The 18,355-nt window shown below is 43.8% G+C and overlaps 2 protein-coding genes across 3 annotated transcripts; both read left to right on the top strand.

Moving 5' to 3' along the window:
• Positions 1–10,214, top strand: LOC139455707 (uncharacterized). Of its 2 annotated transcripts, none has more exons than XM_071237256.1 (6): positions 1–31; positions 3,931–4,021; positions 5,625–5,758; positions 7,854–7,994; positions 8,493–8,533; positions 9,480–10,214. In XM_071237256.1, the coding sequence occupies exons 2-6, from the start codon at positions 3,945–3,947 to the stop codon at positions 9,510–9,512; spliced, it is 426 nt and encodes a 141-aa protein (XP_071093357.1). In that variant the 5' UTR covers positions 1–31; positions 3,931–3,944; the 3' UTR covers positions 9,513–10,214. The 2 variants fall into 2 exon arrangements, with proteins under 2 accessions (XP_071093357.1, XP_071093356.1); XM_071237255.1 differs by lacking the exon at positions 1–31 and adding an exon at positions 2,317–2,402.
• A 2,462-nt stretch (positions 10,215–12,676) lies between these two features.
• LOC139455040 (mucin-21-like) lies at positions 12,677–13,219 on the top strand. The gene has a single exon (XM_071236624.1). The coding sequence runs from the start codon at positions 12,677–12,679 to the stop codon at positions 13,217–13,219; it is 543 nt and encodes a 180-aa protein (XP_071092725.1).
• Positions 13,220–18,355: the final 5,136 nt, after the last annotated feature.

The following is an 18,355-nucleotide window of genomic DNA, read 5'->3' on the forward strand; positions in this document are numbered from 1 at the left end:
GTACATCACTGTGGATTGTCAAGACACGACAGTGAGTATGAGTTTGACACTGTCTTCAAAAGTATTTCAGTTCGTTTTGGTGAACCAACGAGAACAGGTGCTGACAAACCTAGACACCTACTCAGGGCGAATCTGGAATTCGAACCAACGATCAAAGGTTTCTGGTGCGTCTATAGGACGCAACTCTGTACAGGGAATTGTGGCGCCTTAGACGACAGGGCCACCTGATCATGAGCCTCCTTGTGTGTATGAAGTCGTTTGAAAGAATTTACGGTCATCAGTACTACACTTTTTATAAGCCCTCTTGTTATATCGTGAGAGCCGTCTGTTGACGTTCAATGTATTTAGATATATAGTTGATCTACCTGACATGTACAGACCACGGCCGTGCCGCCATGCAACTGTTGATCAAGTCACGCCCTGTCAGCGGTGTAGATTCATGATCAAATACTGCTCACCATTCTGCAGTGCAGGTGACCTTTCACGTGACGTGGATCCTGTAAAAGTCGGTATAGAGAGTGTATGGGCTATACATGTGGCCGATTTATTAACTAATGGTTGGAACTATACTGTATTTAATGAGAGTATGAACTGTCTTATTTAACGTAAACGAAGTTCCAGAATATGAGATTTAAGACCTACCCTGCTCGCTATCGGGAGTTAAACAAAAGAGCACTGCCAACAGATGTATCCGGTAAAAATTGATGTATCTGAATATATATAGAAAGAAAAGGGTATCTACATAATAGAACGGTGACCAATAATAAGGGCGTGGCGGCAGACGTGACACTTCCGTTACCCTCAGCTGTGAGGTGCTTAGGGAAACAAACGAAACATTAAAATAACTATTCGCATTTCGCTAAGTATGGTCGAGATAGTTATGTGGGGTTTGTATCGGGTGGACGTGGCGTGAATTGTTGTGTGAGATGGTGGTCGTCATGATGACTTGGTAGGGTAGATGAGGCTGGGGATAGTTGTGTGAGATGGTGGGTGTCGTGATGACGTGGTAGGGTAGATGAGGGTCGGGATAGTTGTGTGAGATGGTGGGTGTCGTGATGACGTGGTAGGGTAGATGAGGCTGGGGATAGTTGTGTGAGATGGTGGGTGTCGTGATGACGTGGTAGGGTAGATGAGGGTCGGGATAGTTGTGTGAGATGGTGGGTGTCGTGATGACGTGGTAGGGTAGATGAGGGTCGGGATAGTTGTGTGAGATGGTGGTCGTCGTGATGACGTGGTAGGGTAGATGAGGGTCGGGATAGTTGTGTGAGATGGTGGTCGTCGTGATGACGTGGTAGGGTAGATGAGGGTCGGGATAGTTGTGTGAGATGGTGGGTGTCGTGATGACGTGGTAGGGTAGATGAGTGTCGGGATAGTTGTGTGAGATGGTGGGTGTCGTGATGACGTGGTAGGGTAGATGAGGGTCGGGATAGTTGTGTGAGATGGTGGGTGTCGTGATGACGTGGTAGGGTAGATGAGGGTCGGGATAGTTGTGTGAGATGGTGGGTGTCGTGATGACGTGGTAGGGTAGATGAGGGTCGGGATAGTTGTGTGAGATGGTGGGTGTCGTGATGACGTGGTAGGGTAGATGAGGGTCGGGATAGTTGTGTGAGATGGTGGTTGTTGTGACAGTTGGATTGGACGGTTGTTCGGACATTGGCCCCAGATGATGGCGTCAGGGCAACGAGTATGAGACAGTGGAACCAAAGAGTTGTTATTTCAACAGAATTTGGCAATGAATTTTGCTAGAGCTCTTGAAAACTCTTACCTATTTACAACCCATGAATCTACTTACTTCACATTGTTTATAAAACGTCCAGGAACATGTGTAAATACTTACTTTCCCGGACACAGTAATGTAGTGAGCGTCGCTGACATTTGCCCTCCGCGATTTGAGATGTGTCCCTGCGTGACCCCTGAAATGTGTTATTTACCAGAGAGTTGATCACCAGTTACCAGTGACCAGGCCAATAGCTGGGTAAAGGTCAGTGGGCAGTGTGTTTGACAGTCGTACAGGAGACTCGGGTTGGATTCAGAAAAAGGAATATAATTTGTGAAGAGAAATCTCATATACTGACCTGAAACTCAAATCGCTCAGTGAAATAAAAAAAATACAGCTTAATATAATAAAATGAATTACTTTAAAGAATGTTAGTCCCAATTTTAAAGTTAATGTCAATGCTGGCGATGATCTTTGCAATCATCGTAACGCCATTACCACCGAGGCGTGATAGGACGACTACAGCAGGCACAACGCCTATACATACCCCTTTGAAATCTTAGGTCAAACAAAATTGTTTACGTAGCCGCCTCGGGTATCCAAACAAACACTACTTGGTCCCTAAACTAAGGCGGGGAGACTCAGAACCCTATCTACGGTCTACAGGATATACAAGGCCCTAAAGGTTAGTTACTTCTGTCCATTATTTTTTAATTCGGGTGTTGGAAGTTTACATTGTTGTGACTAATAAATATATTTAAAGATAATTTACATCTAACTCATCGCCCGTCCACGCTTCCCATGGTGATCTGAACGCAGCTGTACATGGTAAAGATATTTACGATCCACAGACAGGGGTATTTGTTTGAGTTGTCATAAAAACACAATTCATACCAGGTAATCCTTTAATAAAGGACACACATTAATCGGGACAGTACCGTTCAGGATTACCAAAGTTCCTGATCGTGGATCTGTAATAATACGCCGCTATAATAATGTTGACGTGGCCAGACGCATTCACCCACTGTCTCGTTGTGCGCTCCTCAACATTAACAATGCATACCTCCAACCAGAATCTCACTGACACACTGTGTGGAGCGAGGGTAGTTTTAGCGCAATTACTATTATATATTATCTGAACTCCCATTCTTGAGATGTATCACCGCAAACAAGTCATATTCCTGTGTGGTTATGAAAATACATATTGCTATTCTCCTGAACGTGTATGTCCCTACGTCATCAACTTCTTGTTGTCAATTTGTGCTTAGTAATTTTTACTACTACTACTACTACTACTACTACTACTACTACTACTACTACTACTATTAGAAATATTATACTACGACTACTTCTGCTGCTACTACTACTACTGCGACTACTTCTGCTACTACTACCGCTGCTGCTACATCTACTGCTGCTGCCACTACTACTACTACTACTACTACTACTATTACTACTACTACTACTATTAGAATTATTATACAGCGACTTCTGCTACTACTACTACTACTACGACTACTTCTGCTGCTACTACTACTACTGCGTCTACTTCTGCTACTACTACTACTGCTGCTGATACTGCTACTGCTGCTGCCACTACTACTACTACTACTACTACTACTACTTCTACTACTACTACCACTACTACTACTACTACTACTACTACTACTACGTCTTCTTCTTCCTTTACTAATACTGCTACTACCTGTGACCATCCGGGTTTGAATTATTCTACTACGACTACTACTACTACTACTACTACTACTACTACTACTACTACTACTACAACTACTACTACTACTACTACTACTACTACTACTACCACCACTACTACTGCTACTATTGCTACTGCTACTACTGCTATTACTACTACTACTAGGGTTAGAATTGCTTGTCGTAAGAGGTGACTATCGAGGTCGGTGGACTGGTAACCAATATGCGTAGATCGATGTTCATGATATCAATCACTGCATGGGTCGTATAGCTGTTTAAGTCGTCTTAGGCGTCACAATTCGCTGTGCTGAGTGGCGTCCAATGATCACATCACTACTACTTCTACTGCTGCTACTTCTTCTACCACTTCTATTACTGCTAATTCCACTGTAAAATTCTATAAGTCTAGGTTCTTGCATGGTTTGTTTTTACCATACTCGTGTAAGCGACCTAATATCATGACTGACTCACTCACTTTAACTGATCTGTCTCTCTTCCAGACGTGCACAACCTGATGACGGCGTGGCGACTGTACCCGGGTCTCCCCTTCCTCGCCCTGCTGGTGGTGGCAGCCCTTGCACACCCCGACACGTGAGAACTCCAGCCCCCTGACATAAGTTAACACGAACACAAAGTACCATCTCTGTAACTGTCATCATCTGGGAGATGAAGCTGGGGGCATCCCGCCATTCCTCTTTACGAAGAAATTATATGTATGCGTCCTTGCGCATCAGGCGTGTCAGTTACCTGACTGTGGGCAGTAAATACTTCATTCCTATTCATTACCTCTTCGTATTTAGTTCATGAATACAGCCAGCCCATGTCATACTAGCGACACGTCCCAGCAGCTCAGCTCTCGGCAACGTACCCGCCACGTTAACGTTACGCTATGTCAATGATAGGTAGAAGGTCGTTTTCACAAATAATGATTAATTTGTATGGCGAACACTATTGGAGTTGCATCCCACAATCAGCCCAGTATTGATGGTGGTCGGTTCGAAGCTATGCTAAGACTGTAATTATGATTGTAGGTTCGTCAAGCTCGTGGGCTCCACCAAGGCTTAACTTTGGGCTTTCCTCCTACACCCTGATATAACTGCAATAATGTTCTAAGAGGGTCTAAACTCACTCTCACTAAATCCTTGAAAATCTTTCAGTGATGGTCTCTATTTATGGAGTGAACAGGGCATGGTTTTACATCACTTTTAGCAATATACGACCAATATCACGACGGGGGATACCAGCAATGGGCTTCACACATTCTGTCCATATGGGTAATCAAACCTGGGTCTTCGGCGAACGCTTTAACCAGTCGGCTACCCCACCGCCCGCTCTCTGTGTTACGTCAAATACCCAGTTAGACAGAGCAAAGCTGGACGCCATACACTGATTCCGTTCTCTAGAGGCTGTCGCATCGCTACGGTAGTGCTCCAGTATTAAGACTGCCTCCTCCGTGGTCTAATGGTAGAGCGTCCGCTCGGAGAGCGGAAGGTTGGGGGTTCGATCAGACCAAAGGCGTTAAAAGGTGGTACTTGTTGTTACCTTAACTGGCGCTCGACGTTAAGGGGCTAAAACAAGGTCTGGTCGGCTAGGAGTCAGTATACTGTGTCTGAGTGGGGTAATCATGTTAAATTGCGACATGGTACCTCGGTGGAATAGCACTAAAAAATCGGCATTAGTCCAGACTAGTACAAGCAGCCACACACATACACGCACGTCGTTATATAAGTGCAATGCTCTTGGACGCGACATTGAACCCTATTTCACCTCACCTCATTGCTATAGTCAATAACTAAACTTTAATGCTCGGAAATGGCTCACCATAACCCATCCTGCGAAAACCTATAGTCCAGTATGTGCACCGACCTAAAGTTTTATTAATTGGCAGTATTAATTGGATTGCCAATTGAAGAGACATATCCCCTACTTAACATGAACAGTATATGTTCCCCCAAAAGCCCGGTACAACGAGGTGTGATGTCTAAATTCCCGACCCTCAAGTAGCGAAGAGTAAGGGTGTCTGTTTTCAACTATCGTCAAACTAAACTAAGCCATATTCCGCAAGATGTAATTGGTAGCTCGGAAACCGTATATATATATATATATATATATATATATATATATATATATATATATATATATATACAATACATCTATCTGACAATAACCCCATGTCGCCTATGCTCGCCTTCAGCGGCTACAGCTGCAACCCTCCAGAAACGTTCGAGGAGAAGTTGGACCGCATGGTGGAGTACGACGACAGTGATGGAGACGGTGTTGTTTCTGCTAAAGACATCGACAGGAGCCTCATATTGCATGACCATAACCGTGAGTAGGCACACGCTTCATGCGTTCTGTGGTAGTCCAGGTGGCCACATTTCGTTTGTTTGGTTTTGGTTTAACGCTGCACCAGCTATATAATGTATGTCTGTAAATGATAGTCTGGACCAGACAATCCACTGATTGACACCATGAACATCGATCTACGCAGTTGGGATACGATGACATGCATCGACCAAGTCAGCGAGCATGACCGCCTGAACCCGTTCGTCGCCTCTTACACCAATCATGGGTTGCTCAAGACCTATTATTACCCGGATCTTCACGGGTCAACCATTGGTTAATGAACGGGTTGGATATCTAACATATGCCAGTGAGTGGGTGAGTGAGTTGAGTTATAACATTAAGGTATTAAATTAGGTATTGTCTGTAAACCGTTGAGCAGGGATATGGTACAGACAAACCAAGGTTGACAATCGGCGTAGATATGGGATACGACCTCACCTTCAGCCAGGAACCACCAAGCGTAGGCTCGTCATCCACATCTTCCTACCCTGTCACTGTTGCCATACGCACCATGTCAGAGTGTTGTAACATGTCAGAGTGTTGTAACATGTCAGAGCGTTGTAACATGTCAGAGTGTTGTAACATGTCAGAGTGTTGTAACATGTCAGAGTGTTATAACATGTCAGAGTGTTATAACATGTCAGAGTGTTGTAACATATTAGACTGTTATAACATGTCAGAGTGTTGTAACATGTCAGAGTGTTGTAACATGTCAGAGTGTTATAAACATGTCAGAGTGTTGTAACATGTCAGTGTGTTATAACATGTCAGAGTGTTGTAACATGTCAGAGTGTTATAACATGTCAGAGTGTTGTAACATATTAGACTGTTATAACATGTCAGAGTGTTGTAACATGTCAGAGTGTTGTAACATGTCAGAGTGTTATAACATGTCAGAGTGTTATAACATGTCAGAGTGTTGTAACATATTAGACTGTTATAACATGTCAGAGTGTTGTAACATGTCAGAGTGTTGTAACATGTCAGAGTGTTATAACATGTCAGAGTGTTGTAACATGTCAGAGTGTTGTAACATGTCAGAGTGTTATAACATGTCAGAGTGTTATAACATGTCAGAGTGTTGTAACATGTCAGAGTGTTGTAACATGTCAGAGTGTTGTAACATGTCAGAGTGTTGTAACATGTCAGTGTGTTATAACATGTCAGAGTGTTGTAACATGTCAGAGTGTTGTAACATGTCAGAGTGTTGTAACATATCAGACTATTATAACATGTCAGAGTGTTGTAACATGTCAGAGTGTTGTAACATGTCAGAGTGTTATAACATGTCAGAGTGTTATAACATGTCAGAGTGTTGTAACATATTAGACTGTTATAACATGTCAGAGTGTTGTAACATGTCAGAGTGTTGTAACATGTCAGAGTGTTATAACATGTCAGAGTGTTGTAACATGTCAGTGTGTTATAACATGTCAGACTATTTTAACATGTCAGAGTGTTATAACATGTCAGAGTGTTGTAACATGTCAGAGTGTTGTAACATGTCAGAGTGTTGTAACATGTCAGAGTGTTATAACATGTCAGAGTGTTGTAACATGTCAGAGTGTTGTAACATGTCAGAGTGTTGTAACATATCAGACTATTATAACATGTCAGAGTGTTGTAACATATCAGAGTGTTATAACATGTCAGAGTGTTGTAACATGTCAGAGTGTTGTAACATATTAGACTATTATAACATGTCAGAGTGTTGTAACATGTCAGGGTGTTGTAACATATTAGACTGTTATAACATGTCAGAGTGTTGTAACATGTCAGGGTGTTGTAACATGTCAGTGTGTTGTAACATGTCAGAGTGTTGTAACATGTCAGAGTGTTGTAACATGTCAGGGTGTTGTAACATGTCAGACTGTTGTAACATGTCAGAGTGTTGTAACATGTCAGAGTGTTGTAACATATTAGACTGTTATAACATGTCAGAGTGTTGTAACATGTCAGGGTGTTGTAACATGTCAGAGTGTTGTAACATGTCAGAGTGTTGTAACATGTCAGGGTGTTGTAACATGTCAGAGTGTTGTAACATGTCAGCTACTGAAGTATTTTGTCTTTGGGCCAGTGGATGGTGTTGTGTCGCCGTACGAGTTCGTGAAGGAGTGGACGTGTCGCTATGGCGACCAACCGGACGTTGCTCACAGGATCTTCAACCAGCTGACACAGGGCTTCAGCCTGCTTTTGTTTGAGCCGTCCCGGAACAGTGGTCAGTACAGGCGTTCGCAACTACTACTCGAACTACAAAAACTAAGTCTGCTGCTACCCCTACAATACCATGTCTACGACTTCGACAACGTCTTTCGCTAATGCTACAACTACTTCTAAATACGACTACTACTACTACTGCTACTACTACTACTACTACTACTACTACTACTACTACTACTACTACTACTACTAGTATTGCCACTACCACCCTTATAGACTAAGTAGTCCTGATAAATGTTAATACTGCTACATTGATATCAACAGTAAACTACCGCTACAACAAAATCATAGGGGCAACTTAGTTTAGTTCATGGTAATCGTAGTTCGTTGTAAGCATGTCAACTGTTATACACAGTGACCAGGATCTTAAAACAGTTCGTTACATCCACCAGTTCGTTATAAGCATGTCCATATGATCCCAATACTTCCGTGGTTATATTGTTAGAGCATAAATGTTCATATATTTTATTTAGATAATATTCTTGCTTCTTTTCAGCCAACCAAACAGTTGCAGAATTCCGCGAAAGTCTATACTCGGTGGGTTGCCTGGGTCATATGTGTGTACAAATCAGGGGAGATAATTTACCCTGGTGGGAATTTGGAAGTAAACGTTAATAGATGAGCCCCTTTTCACAAAGCGATCTTAAGGGCTAAGATGTCATATGCCCATTTAGTGTGTAAAGTTTAGTGAGCCACCACTGGAACAGTATTCCAGTCATATCACTGCGTGTCGGTTTAATGTGGGAGACGTCTCATGCGTTTACTACTTTGATGAAACCCACGAGCACGGGTATGGTGCTGACAGACCTAGAAACATGATCACTGCGAAACGGGATTCGAACCCATAATCATAGGTTTATCAGCACATTGAATTGCGGCGCCCAAGACGACAAGTTCTCCGCGTTTGCATAAGACTGCCATGTCGATAGAATATCGCAGAGCGTAGCGTAATGCAACAAACAAATAACATTAGACCAATGACAGGTACATATCCACAATCCAAGAACTCCTTGCCCGCCTTGTGGTCTAGTGGTCGAGCGTGCATCCGGAGAGCTGAAGGTCGGGGGTTCGATCCTTTAGGCAGCCTCATAACAAAAGACGTTAAAAGATGGTATTTGTTGTTACCCTGACTGGTCGACTTGGAGTCGGCATACTGTGTCTGAGAGGAATATTGATGTTAAACTGCAGCATTGTATCTCAGTGGGCTAGCAATTTAGATCGGCATTAGTCCGGACAAGTACAAGCAGCCACACAAATACACGTGAATACATGTCGCTATTTAAGTATAATAATCTTGAACGCGACGTCAAACCTCATTTCACCTCACCTTGTAACTCCGTGACTTTTGTGTCGTAGCGCTAAGATATATTTGTACAGGTGGGCTTAAAAGCAGCGCTAGCTTCACACAGTCGTCCATGACACTATACATGTATAAGCTGAAGTTAGTACTGGCATATTTATTCTGAAACGTGTTCTATTTCAGTTTTACACAGAGAAAGAGATCCGCGGGACATGATGGTGGTAGCTGGGAGACAATTCATTGAGGAGCGTCTACACTGCCTGCGATACGATCGACAAATAACAAAAAAATTTTTTAACAAGAGATCTAATGATGTTGTGCACCAGATTATGAACAAAACACAACGATGGAGACATTAGCTGGCCTTACTTCGACTTTACGTTAACAACTGTTTTGAAATTATTTTTAGATAAAACATTTCTTTGGTGTTTTCCAATCTTTGAGATAACAATGAGTGTCTTCAGGCGGACAGAGCCACACTTCGCTCCGATTACACGTTTACACGAAACTAATTCTAGATTACCCAGTGTATTTTATTTCCATTCTATCAGGAGTAATACCCTGGGTCAAGTCCATCACATCGCTTCTTTTTAGCCCAATTCGAATGACATGGTGCTATCAAGAGCCGCCCAACCAAATTACATGTGCATAAAAAAACAGATGTGCTAAATTCACTGGATAATTGTGCTCATTAAGTGTTAAAGGTGGGCAAGTCTCAAATCACAGGGCGGTCGGAGCAAGTTTGAACCATACAAGCATCCCTTTTACGTGTCCGCGCAAGTTCTATGATCGAAATCATTGTGATAACCCGATTTTTCTGAAGAAAAAAACATATCAGAACTTTATTTGATCGCAACGTAAATCTACTCTCCTCCATGTATACACATGTTCGTCATGTTCCCTTCGGATATTATATGGGAAGAAATAATCAGTAATATGAGTTTTGTTCAATAAAAAAACAACATCTATTATTTGAGTGTATTTGGTCACTTATACTGTTAATTCTAGTATCTAAACAGGAGAAACAGTAGCTAACCAGGACCCATGGATGTTTGATAGGCCTGCATCTGGAACTCAATGTCAGAATGAACATACACACAAAACAAGAAACGCACAGGTGATATTGATATAATTATATGAAGACATCAGCACATATACGATTTGTGAAGCAAGAATATGATATCAGCTGGCAGCAAATAACTAATGCAGCAAAACGCAGCAAAGACCAGTGTAGTCAGTGGAGGCGATGGAGGTAGCTACTGTAACTATTGTAGTCAGTGGAGGAAGTGTAGCTACTATAACTATTGTAGTCAGTGGAGGCAGTGTAGCTACTGTAACTATTGTAGTCAGTGGAGGAAGTGTAGCTACTGTAACTATTGCAGCCAGAGGAGGTGATGGAGGTAGCTACTGTAACTATTGTAGTCAGTAGAGGCGGTGTAGCTACTGTAACTATTGCAGCCAGAGGAGGTGATGGAGGTAGCTGCTGTAACTATTGTAGTCAGTGGAGGCAGTGTAGCTACTATAACTATTGTAGTCAGTGGAGGCAGTGTAGCTACTGTAACTATTGCAGCCAGAGGAGGTGATGGAGGTAGCTACTGTAACTATTGCAGCCAGAGGAAGTGATGAAGGTAGCTACTGTAACTATTGTAGTCAGTAGAGGCAGTGTAGCTACTGTAACTATTGTAGTCGGTGGAGGCAGTGTAGCTACTGTAACTATTGCAGCCAGAGGAGGTGATGGAGGTAGCTACTGTAACTATTGCAGCCAGAGGAGGTGATGGAGGTAGCTACTGTAACTATTGTAGTCAGTGGAGGCGGTGTAGCTACTGTAACTATTGCAGCCAGAGGAGGTGATGGAGGTAGCTACTGTAACTATTGAAGTCAGTGGAGGCAGTGTAGCTACTGTAACTATTGCAGCCAGAGGAGGTGATGGAGGTAGCTGCTGTAACTATTGTAGTCAGTGGAGGCAGTGTAGCTACTGTAACTATTGTAGTCAGTGGAGGCAGTGTAGCTACTGTAACTATTGCAGCCAGAGGAGGTGATGGAGGTAGCTACTGTAACTATTGTAGTCAGTGGAGGCAGTGTAGCTACTGTAACTATTGTAGTCAGTGGAGGCAGTGTAGCTACTGTTACTATTGCAGCAAGAGGAGGTGATGGAGGTAGCTACTGTAACTATTGTAGGCAGTGTAGCTACTGTAACTATTGTAGTCAGAGGAGACAGTGTAGCTACTGTAACTGTTGCAGTCGGAGGAGGTGATGGAGGTAGCTACTGTAACTATTGTAGTCAGTGGAGGCAGTGTAGCTACTGTAACTATTGTAGTCAGTGGAGGAAGTGTGGCTACTGTAACTATTGTAGTCGGTGGAGGCAGTGTAGCTACTGTAACTATTGCAGCCAGAGGAGGTGATGGAGGTAGCTACTGTAACTATTGTAGTCAGTGGAGGCAGTGTAGCTACTGTAACTATTGTAGTCAGTGGAGGCAGTGTAGCTACTGTTACTATTGCAGCAAGAGGAGGTGATGGAGGTAGCTACTGTAACTATTGTAGTCAGTGTAGCTACTGTAACTATTGTAGTCAGAGGAGACAGTGTAGCTACTGTAACTGTTGCAGTCGGAGGAGGTGATGGAGGTAGCTACTGTAACTATTGTAGTCAGTGGAGGCAGTGTAGCTACTGTAACTATTTTAGTCAGTGGAGGCAGTGTAGCTACTGTAACTATTTTAGTCAGTGGAGGCAGTGTAGCTACTGTAACTATTGTAGTCAGTGGCGGCAGTGTAGCTACTGTAACTATTGTAGTCAGTGGAGGCGGTGTAGCTGCTGTAACTATTGCAGCCAGAGGAGGCGATGGAGGTAGCTACTGTAACTATTTTAGTCAGTGGAGGCAGTGTAGCTACTGTAACTATTGTAGTCAGTGGAGGCAGTGTAGCTACTGTAACTATTGTAGTCAGTGGAGGCGGTGTAGCTACTGTAACTATTGTAGTCAGTGGAGGCAGTGTAGCTACTGTAACTATTGTAGTCAGTGGAGGCAGTGTAGCTACTGTAACTATTGTAGTCAGTGGAGGCAGTGTAGCTACTGTAACTATTGCAGCCAGAGGAGGCGATGGAGGTAGCTACTGTAACTATTGTAGTCACATGAGGCGAGGGAGGTAGCTACTGTAACTAGAATATGATATGAGCTGGCAGCAAATAACTAATGCAGCAAAACGCAGCAAAGACCAGTGTAGTCAGTGGAGGCTATGGAGGTAGCTACTGTAACGTTTGTAGTCAGTGGAGGCAGTGTAGCTACTGTAACTATTGCAGCCAGAGGAGGTGATGGAGGTAGCTACTGCAACTATTGTAGTCAGTGGAGGCAGTGTAGCTACTGTAACTATTGTAGTCAGTGGAGGTGATGGAGGTAGCAACTGTAACTATTGAAGTCAGTGGAGGCAGTGTAGCTACTGTAACTATTGTAGCCAGAGGAGGCAGTGTAGCTACTGTAGCCAGTGGAGGCAGTGTAGCTACTGTAGCCAGTGGAGGCAGTGTAGCTACTGTAGCCAGTGGAGGCAGTGTAGCTACTGTAGCTAGAGGAGGCAGTGTAGCTACTGTAGCCAGTGGAGGCAGTGTAGCTACTGTAGCCAGTGGAGGCAGTGTAGCTACTGTAGCCAGTGGAGGCAGTGTAGCTACTGTAGCCAGAGTAGGCAGTGTAGCTATTGTAGCCAGTGGAGGCAGTGTAGCTACTGTAGCTTCTGTAGCCAGAGGAGGCAGTGTAGCTACTTTAACCATTGTAGCCAGTGTAGGCAGTGTAACTACTGTAACTATTGTAGTCAGTGGAGGCAGTGTAGCTACTGTAGTTACTGTAGCCAGTGGAAGGAGTGTAGCTACTGGAACTATTGCAGCCATTGGAGGGAGTATAGCCGGTCATTCTGCTTCGACATCCACTTGGGTCACTTAGGTCCTTGTGAACTGTGACTCCTGATACACGTCCCGTATCGACAGTGTCATGTTCCTTTGCACATAGTTTTAACTTGTTTAACTTGTAGACTACAATTTCTAGTGTTTGAAACTACATCTACCATCTAATGCAACAGTTGCGTCAATGGCGAGACCAGGGGGCCCCAAACGACCTCGACAAAATCTGGACAGGAAGGATTGCGTGGAGTTGAAGCTCTTTTCTTCCAAAACGTGCTCCCCTTGTGTCAAGGTGAACTCGTCTACCTCCCCTTGTGTCAAGGTGAACTCGCCTACCTTCCCTTTTTCAAGGTGAACGCGCCTACCTTCCCTTGTGTCAAGGTGAACGCGCCTACCTCCCCTTGTGTCAAGGTGAACTCGCCTACCCCACCCTTGTGTCAAGGTGAACTCGCCTACCTCCCTTGTGTCAAGGTGAACTCGCCTACCTCCCCTTGTGTCAAGGTCATCTCACCTACCTCCCCTTGTGTCAAGGTGAACTCGCCCACCTCCCCTTGTGTAAAGGTGAACTCGCCTTATATCTCCTGAACATGAATAATTCGTCATAGATTAACCAACAAATACTGAACACTGTCTGAACACTGACATACAGTCTGGACACAGTCTGACACCATACAATCTAGTCCAAGTCTGACACCATACAACCTAGACCCTGTCTGAACACTGACATACAGTCTAGACCCTATTTGACACCATACAGTCTAGACCCTGTCTGAACACTGACATACAGTCTGGACACAGTCTGACACCATACAATCTAGTCCAAGTCTGACACCATACAACCTAGACCCTGTCTGAACACTGACATACAGTCTAGACCCTATTTGACACCATACAGTCTAGACCCAGTCTGACACCATACAGCCTAGACCCTGTCTGAACACCGACATACAGTCTAGACCAAATCTGACATCTTACAGTCTAGACCCTGTCTTAACACTGACATTCAGTCTAGACCCTATTTGACACCATACAGTCAAGACCCAGTCCGACACCAAACAGTCTAGACACTGTCTGACACCAAACAGTCTAGACCCTGTCTGAACACTGACATACAATCTAGACCCTGTCTGAAAACTGACATACAGTCTACACCCTGTCTGACACCATACAGTCTTGAACCTGTCTGACACCAAACAGTCTAGACACTGTCTGAACACTGACATTCAGTCTAGACCCTGTCTGAACACTGACATACATTCTGTACCCCGTCTCACACCATACAACCTAGACCCTGTCTGAACACTGACATACAGTCTGGATCCAGTCTGACACCATACAACCTAGACCCTGTCTGAACACTGACATACAGTCTAGACCCCGTCTCACACCACACAGTCTAGACCCAGTCTGACACCACACAGTCTAGACCCTGTCTGACACCATACAGTCTAGACCCTGTCTGACACAATAAAGTCTAGACACTGTCTGAGCTCTGACATACAGTCTTGACCCAGTCTCACACCACACAGTCTAGACGCAGTCCCACACCACATAGTCTAGACCCAGTCTGACACCATACAGTCTGGACCCTGTCTGACACCATACAGTCTGGACCCTGTCTGACACCATAAAGTCTAGACCCTGTCTGAACACTGACATACAATCTAGACCCAGTCGAACACCATAAAGTCTAGACCCAGTCTCACACCATACAGCCTAGACCCTGTCTGAACACTGACATACAGTCTGGACCCTGTCTGACACCATAAAGTCTAGACCCTGTCTGAACACTGACATACAGTCTAGACCCTGTCTGAAAACTGACATACAATCTAGACCCTGTCTCACACCACACAGTCTAGACCAAGTCTCCCACCATACAGTCTAGACCCTGTCTCACTCCATACAGTCAAAACCCAGTCTCACACCATATAGTCTAGACACTGTCTGACACCATGAAGTCGAGACCCTGTCTGAACACTGACATACAATCTAGACCCAGTCAAACACCATAAAGTCTAGACCCAGTCTGACACCATACAGTCTAGACCCAGTCTGACACCATAAAGTCTAGACACTGTGACACCATACAGCCTAGACCCTGTCTGAACACTGACATACAGTCTAGACCCTGTCTGACACCATACAGCCTAGACCCTGTCTGAACACTGACATACAGTCTGGACCCTGTCTGACACCATACAGTCTAGACCCAGTCTGACACCATACAGCCTAGACCCTGTCGGAACACTGACATACAGTCTAGACCCTGTCTGACACCATACAGCCTAGACCCTGTCTGAACACTGACATTCAGTCTAGACCCTGTCTGAACACTGGCATACAGTCTAGACCCTATCTGAACACTGAAATACAGTCCATGAAATCGCATGATCGTCTCTATTTTCTTATGCAACATACCTGACAATTGTATTTGATAAATCGCGTATTGTGAAAACATATCTCGCTTTCACACAGATACGCCGAGATAAAACACACAGTAAACATAGATCACGATGCAGTTGTTTCTGATATGTTGTTACCATGACAATGTTTAAAAAAGCAGAGCAGTGAACCGTCGTATGAGTTAAGTCACAGCTTCATTTGATGTTGAAGACGTGTATTTTCATAATACAACAAGTTCATTAAACACTGAAAGTGTCACATTAAAATATTTTAACACATGTTGATAGGTGTTTTACTGCTGCAAATCAGAACATCGTGTAACTTTAAAAGGTCAAGCAATACCAACACACTTCAAACAAAAAAGAAACACGCAGGTAGATTTTTAGTACATTTATTGTACCTAATAAAGTCGACTTAATATCATAGATACAAACATGAAATTTTGGAGCTCGATAGTCACATGTTGTCGTTGTACAAAGGCATTGAAAACTGTTCATTGTCATGTCACATAGGGCCACACAACCCGTGTGACCTCCCCGGGCAGCAATCACGGCTCTGCATCTCCTCGGCACGGACTGGATAAGTGTATGAATTCTGTCCTGCGGAATTCTGAGCCATTCTGCATTCGCGTTGGCCAGTTGTGGGAGTGACTTTGAAGTTGACGTACACGTCAATCGAGTTCATTCCAGAGGTGTTCGATTGGTTAGAGATCTGGAGATCTCAACGGCCAGGGCAAGACGATGATGTTGGCATTATGAAGGTAGTCTACCGTGGCACGAGCTGTGTGCGGTGGAGCGTTGTCCTGTTGAAACAGCTACCTCTGGCAGTCAATGAAGAATTTGATTCATGTAGCGATTTGCTGTCAATTTTCCCTGAACCACAACCAAGTCAGATCTCGTGGTGAAGGATACCGAAATTGTCGAATTCACGTACACAATGTGGGGCAAAACGCTCATTTCAACGACGATAAACACGTTGTCTTCCATCTCTCCGGTGAAGATGAAATCGTGATTCATCGCGAAACCACACGCATCTCCAGTTTCTCAAATTCCAAGGCTGTAAGGTATGGCACCAACGTAAGCGTCGCTGTCGGTGGATCTGTTGCAAAACAGGGACGATAACTGGTCTTCTGGGTGGGACTCCAACCTCGCGAAGATGGTTCCTGACAGTCTAGTCCGATATCTTCCTCAAACCAGGGATGCGTCCTGCAGTCTCCGTAGCTGTTGCATTGTGATGACGTAGGCGGAACAGTCGAATGTAGCGATCCTGTGCAGTAGTGGAATTGAACTGTGTATCGGTCACAAAGGCGGCAAATAGTGCTGTGGTGGACGTTAAAGTGGAGGGCAACAGAAGACTGCGATTCTCCTCTTTGGATACGTCCTATGTCGATGTTCCGATCGGCAGCTCTATGTCTAGACATTTTCGAACTTGAATGAATGACAAATGATTGGCTTATGCTTGCCACTGCTACGTGTTACGAATGCCATAACTTGCACGTGCATTTTGCTTTGCTGTTTTCCTCCATGATATTTTTGAACAAGTGTGAAAACAATGCCGTTTAAGACATTGCAAATCGACAATGGCTGCGTTTTTACGCACCGTTTGTCGAATATCAGGCCACCAACATTTTCCAATAACATATATCCAATTTACATACCGGATTTTTTGCAGTGAACTACATACTACCTGTGCGTTTCCTTTTTTGAAGAGTGCATTCATCCTACGATCCGGTTAATCCCGGGTGTCGATAAAGAGAGGCTAGTTTCACACTGCATTATTTTAAAAGACACATTATTGCTTCATATATCTTCACAATATCTCAATTCTGTACTTTACATGTCTCCTCGTGGCGGTCGGGTAGCCTACTGGTTAAAGCGTTCGCTCGTCACGCCAAAAACCCGGGTTCGATTCCCCCCATCGGTTCTGGTGTTCCCTGTCGTGATATTGCTGGAATATTGCTAAAATCGGCATAAAACACAACTCACTTATTGACCCGCTCTCAGGAGTCGACAACAGCTGAAACTTATGTGAACAGACACAGTGCACGTGTCGAGTCAACGTGACGCATTGACTGAACACAACGTGCGCCGCATCACATTCAACCGCAGTCCCCCTGCTGCTGTGCAGTGGAACCGGATTCACCCGTCACACACGGAGCTCCGTTTATTCAGTTATATATCACTGTGTCACGGAGCTCCGTTTATTCAGTTATGTATCACTGCGTCACGGAGCTCCGTTTATTCAGTTATATATCACTGCGTCACGGAGCTCCGTTTATTCAGTTATATATCACTGCGTCACGGAGCTCCGTTTATTCAGTTATGTATCACTGCGTCACGGAGCTCCGTTTATTCAGTTATATATCACTGCGTCACGGAGCTCCGTTTATTCAGTTATATATCACTGCGTGTCGGCTGTGTGAGGTCACAGGTCTGTGATCTGTGAACGATCCGAAAAGGGGGCACAGGAAGTGATAAATGTAACACATATTACTCAAGTTCAAGATTATTTACTTTTATTCTTCAATAATTCAAACTAATGTTTACAAAATACATAGTTTTTAAAATATAATTTATGAAATAACCCTCCATAGAAATATATTTACTTTCATCGGAATAAGTTGCATATTTGCACTGCTTGGACTTGGGAAATCAACATGACATATCTCATTGAAGGGGTGGTTTTAGAAATGATGAAAACATGCTGAACGAACTAACTTGACTAAATAACAGGATTTTTATCTATTTCGAAATTCGAAATGGTACTTATGTGG

This window comes from Haliotis cracherodii, unplaced genomic scaffold, assembly GCF_022045235.1.
Source record: "Haliotis cracherodii isolate W230 unplaced genomic scaffold, xgHalCrac1.p SCAF_11, whole genome shotgun sequence".
NCBI lineage: Eukaryota > Metazoa > Mollusca > Gastropoda > Lepetellida > Haliotidae > Haliotis > Haliotis cracherodii.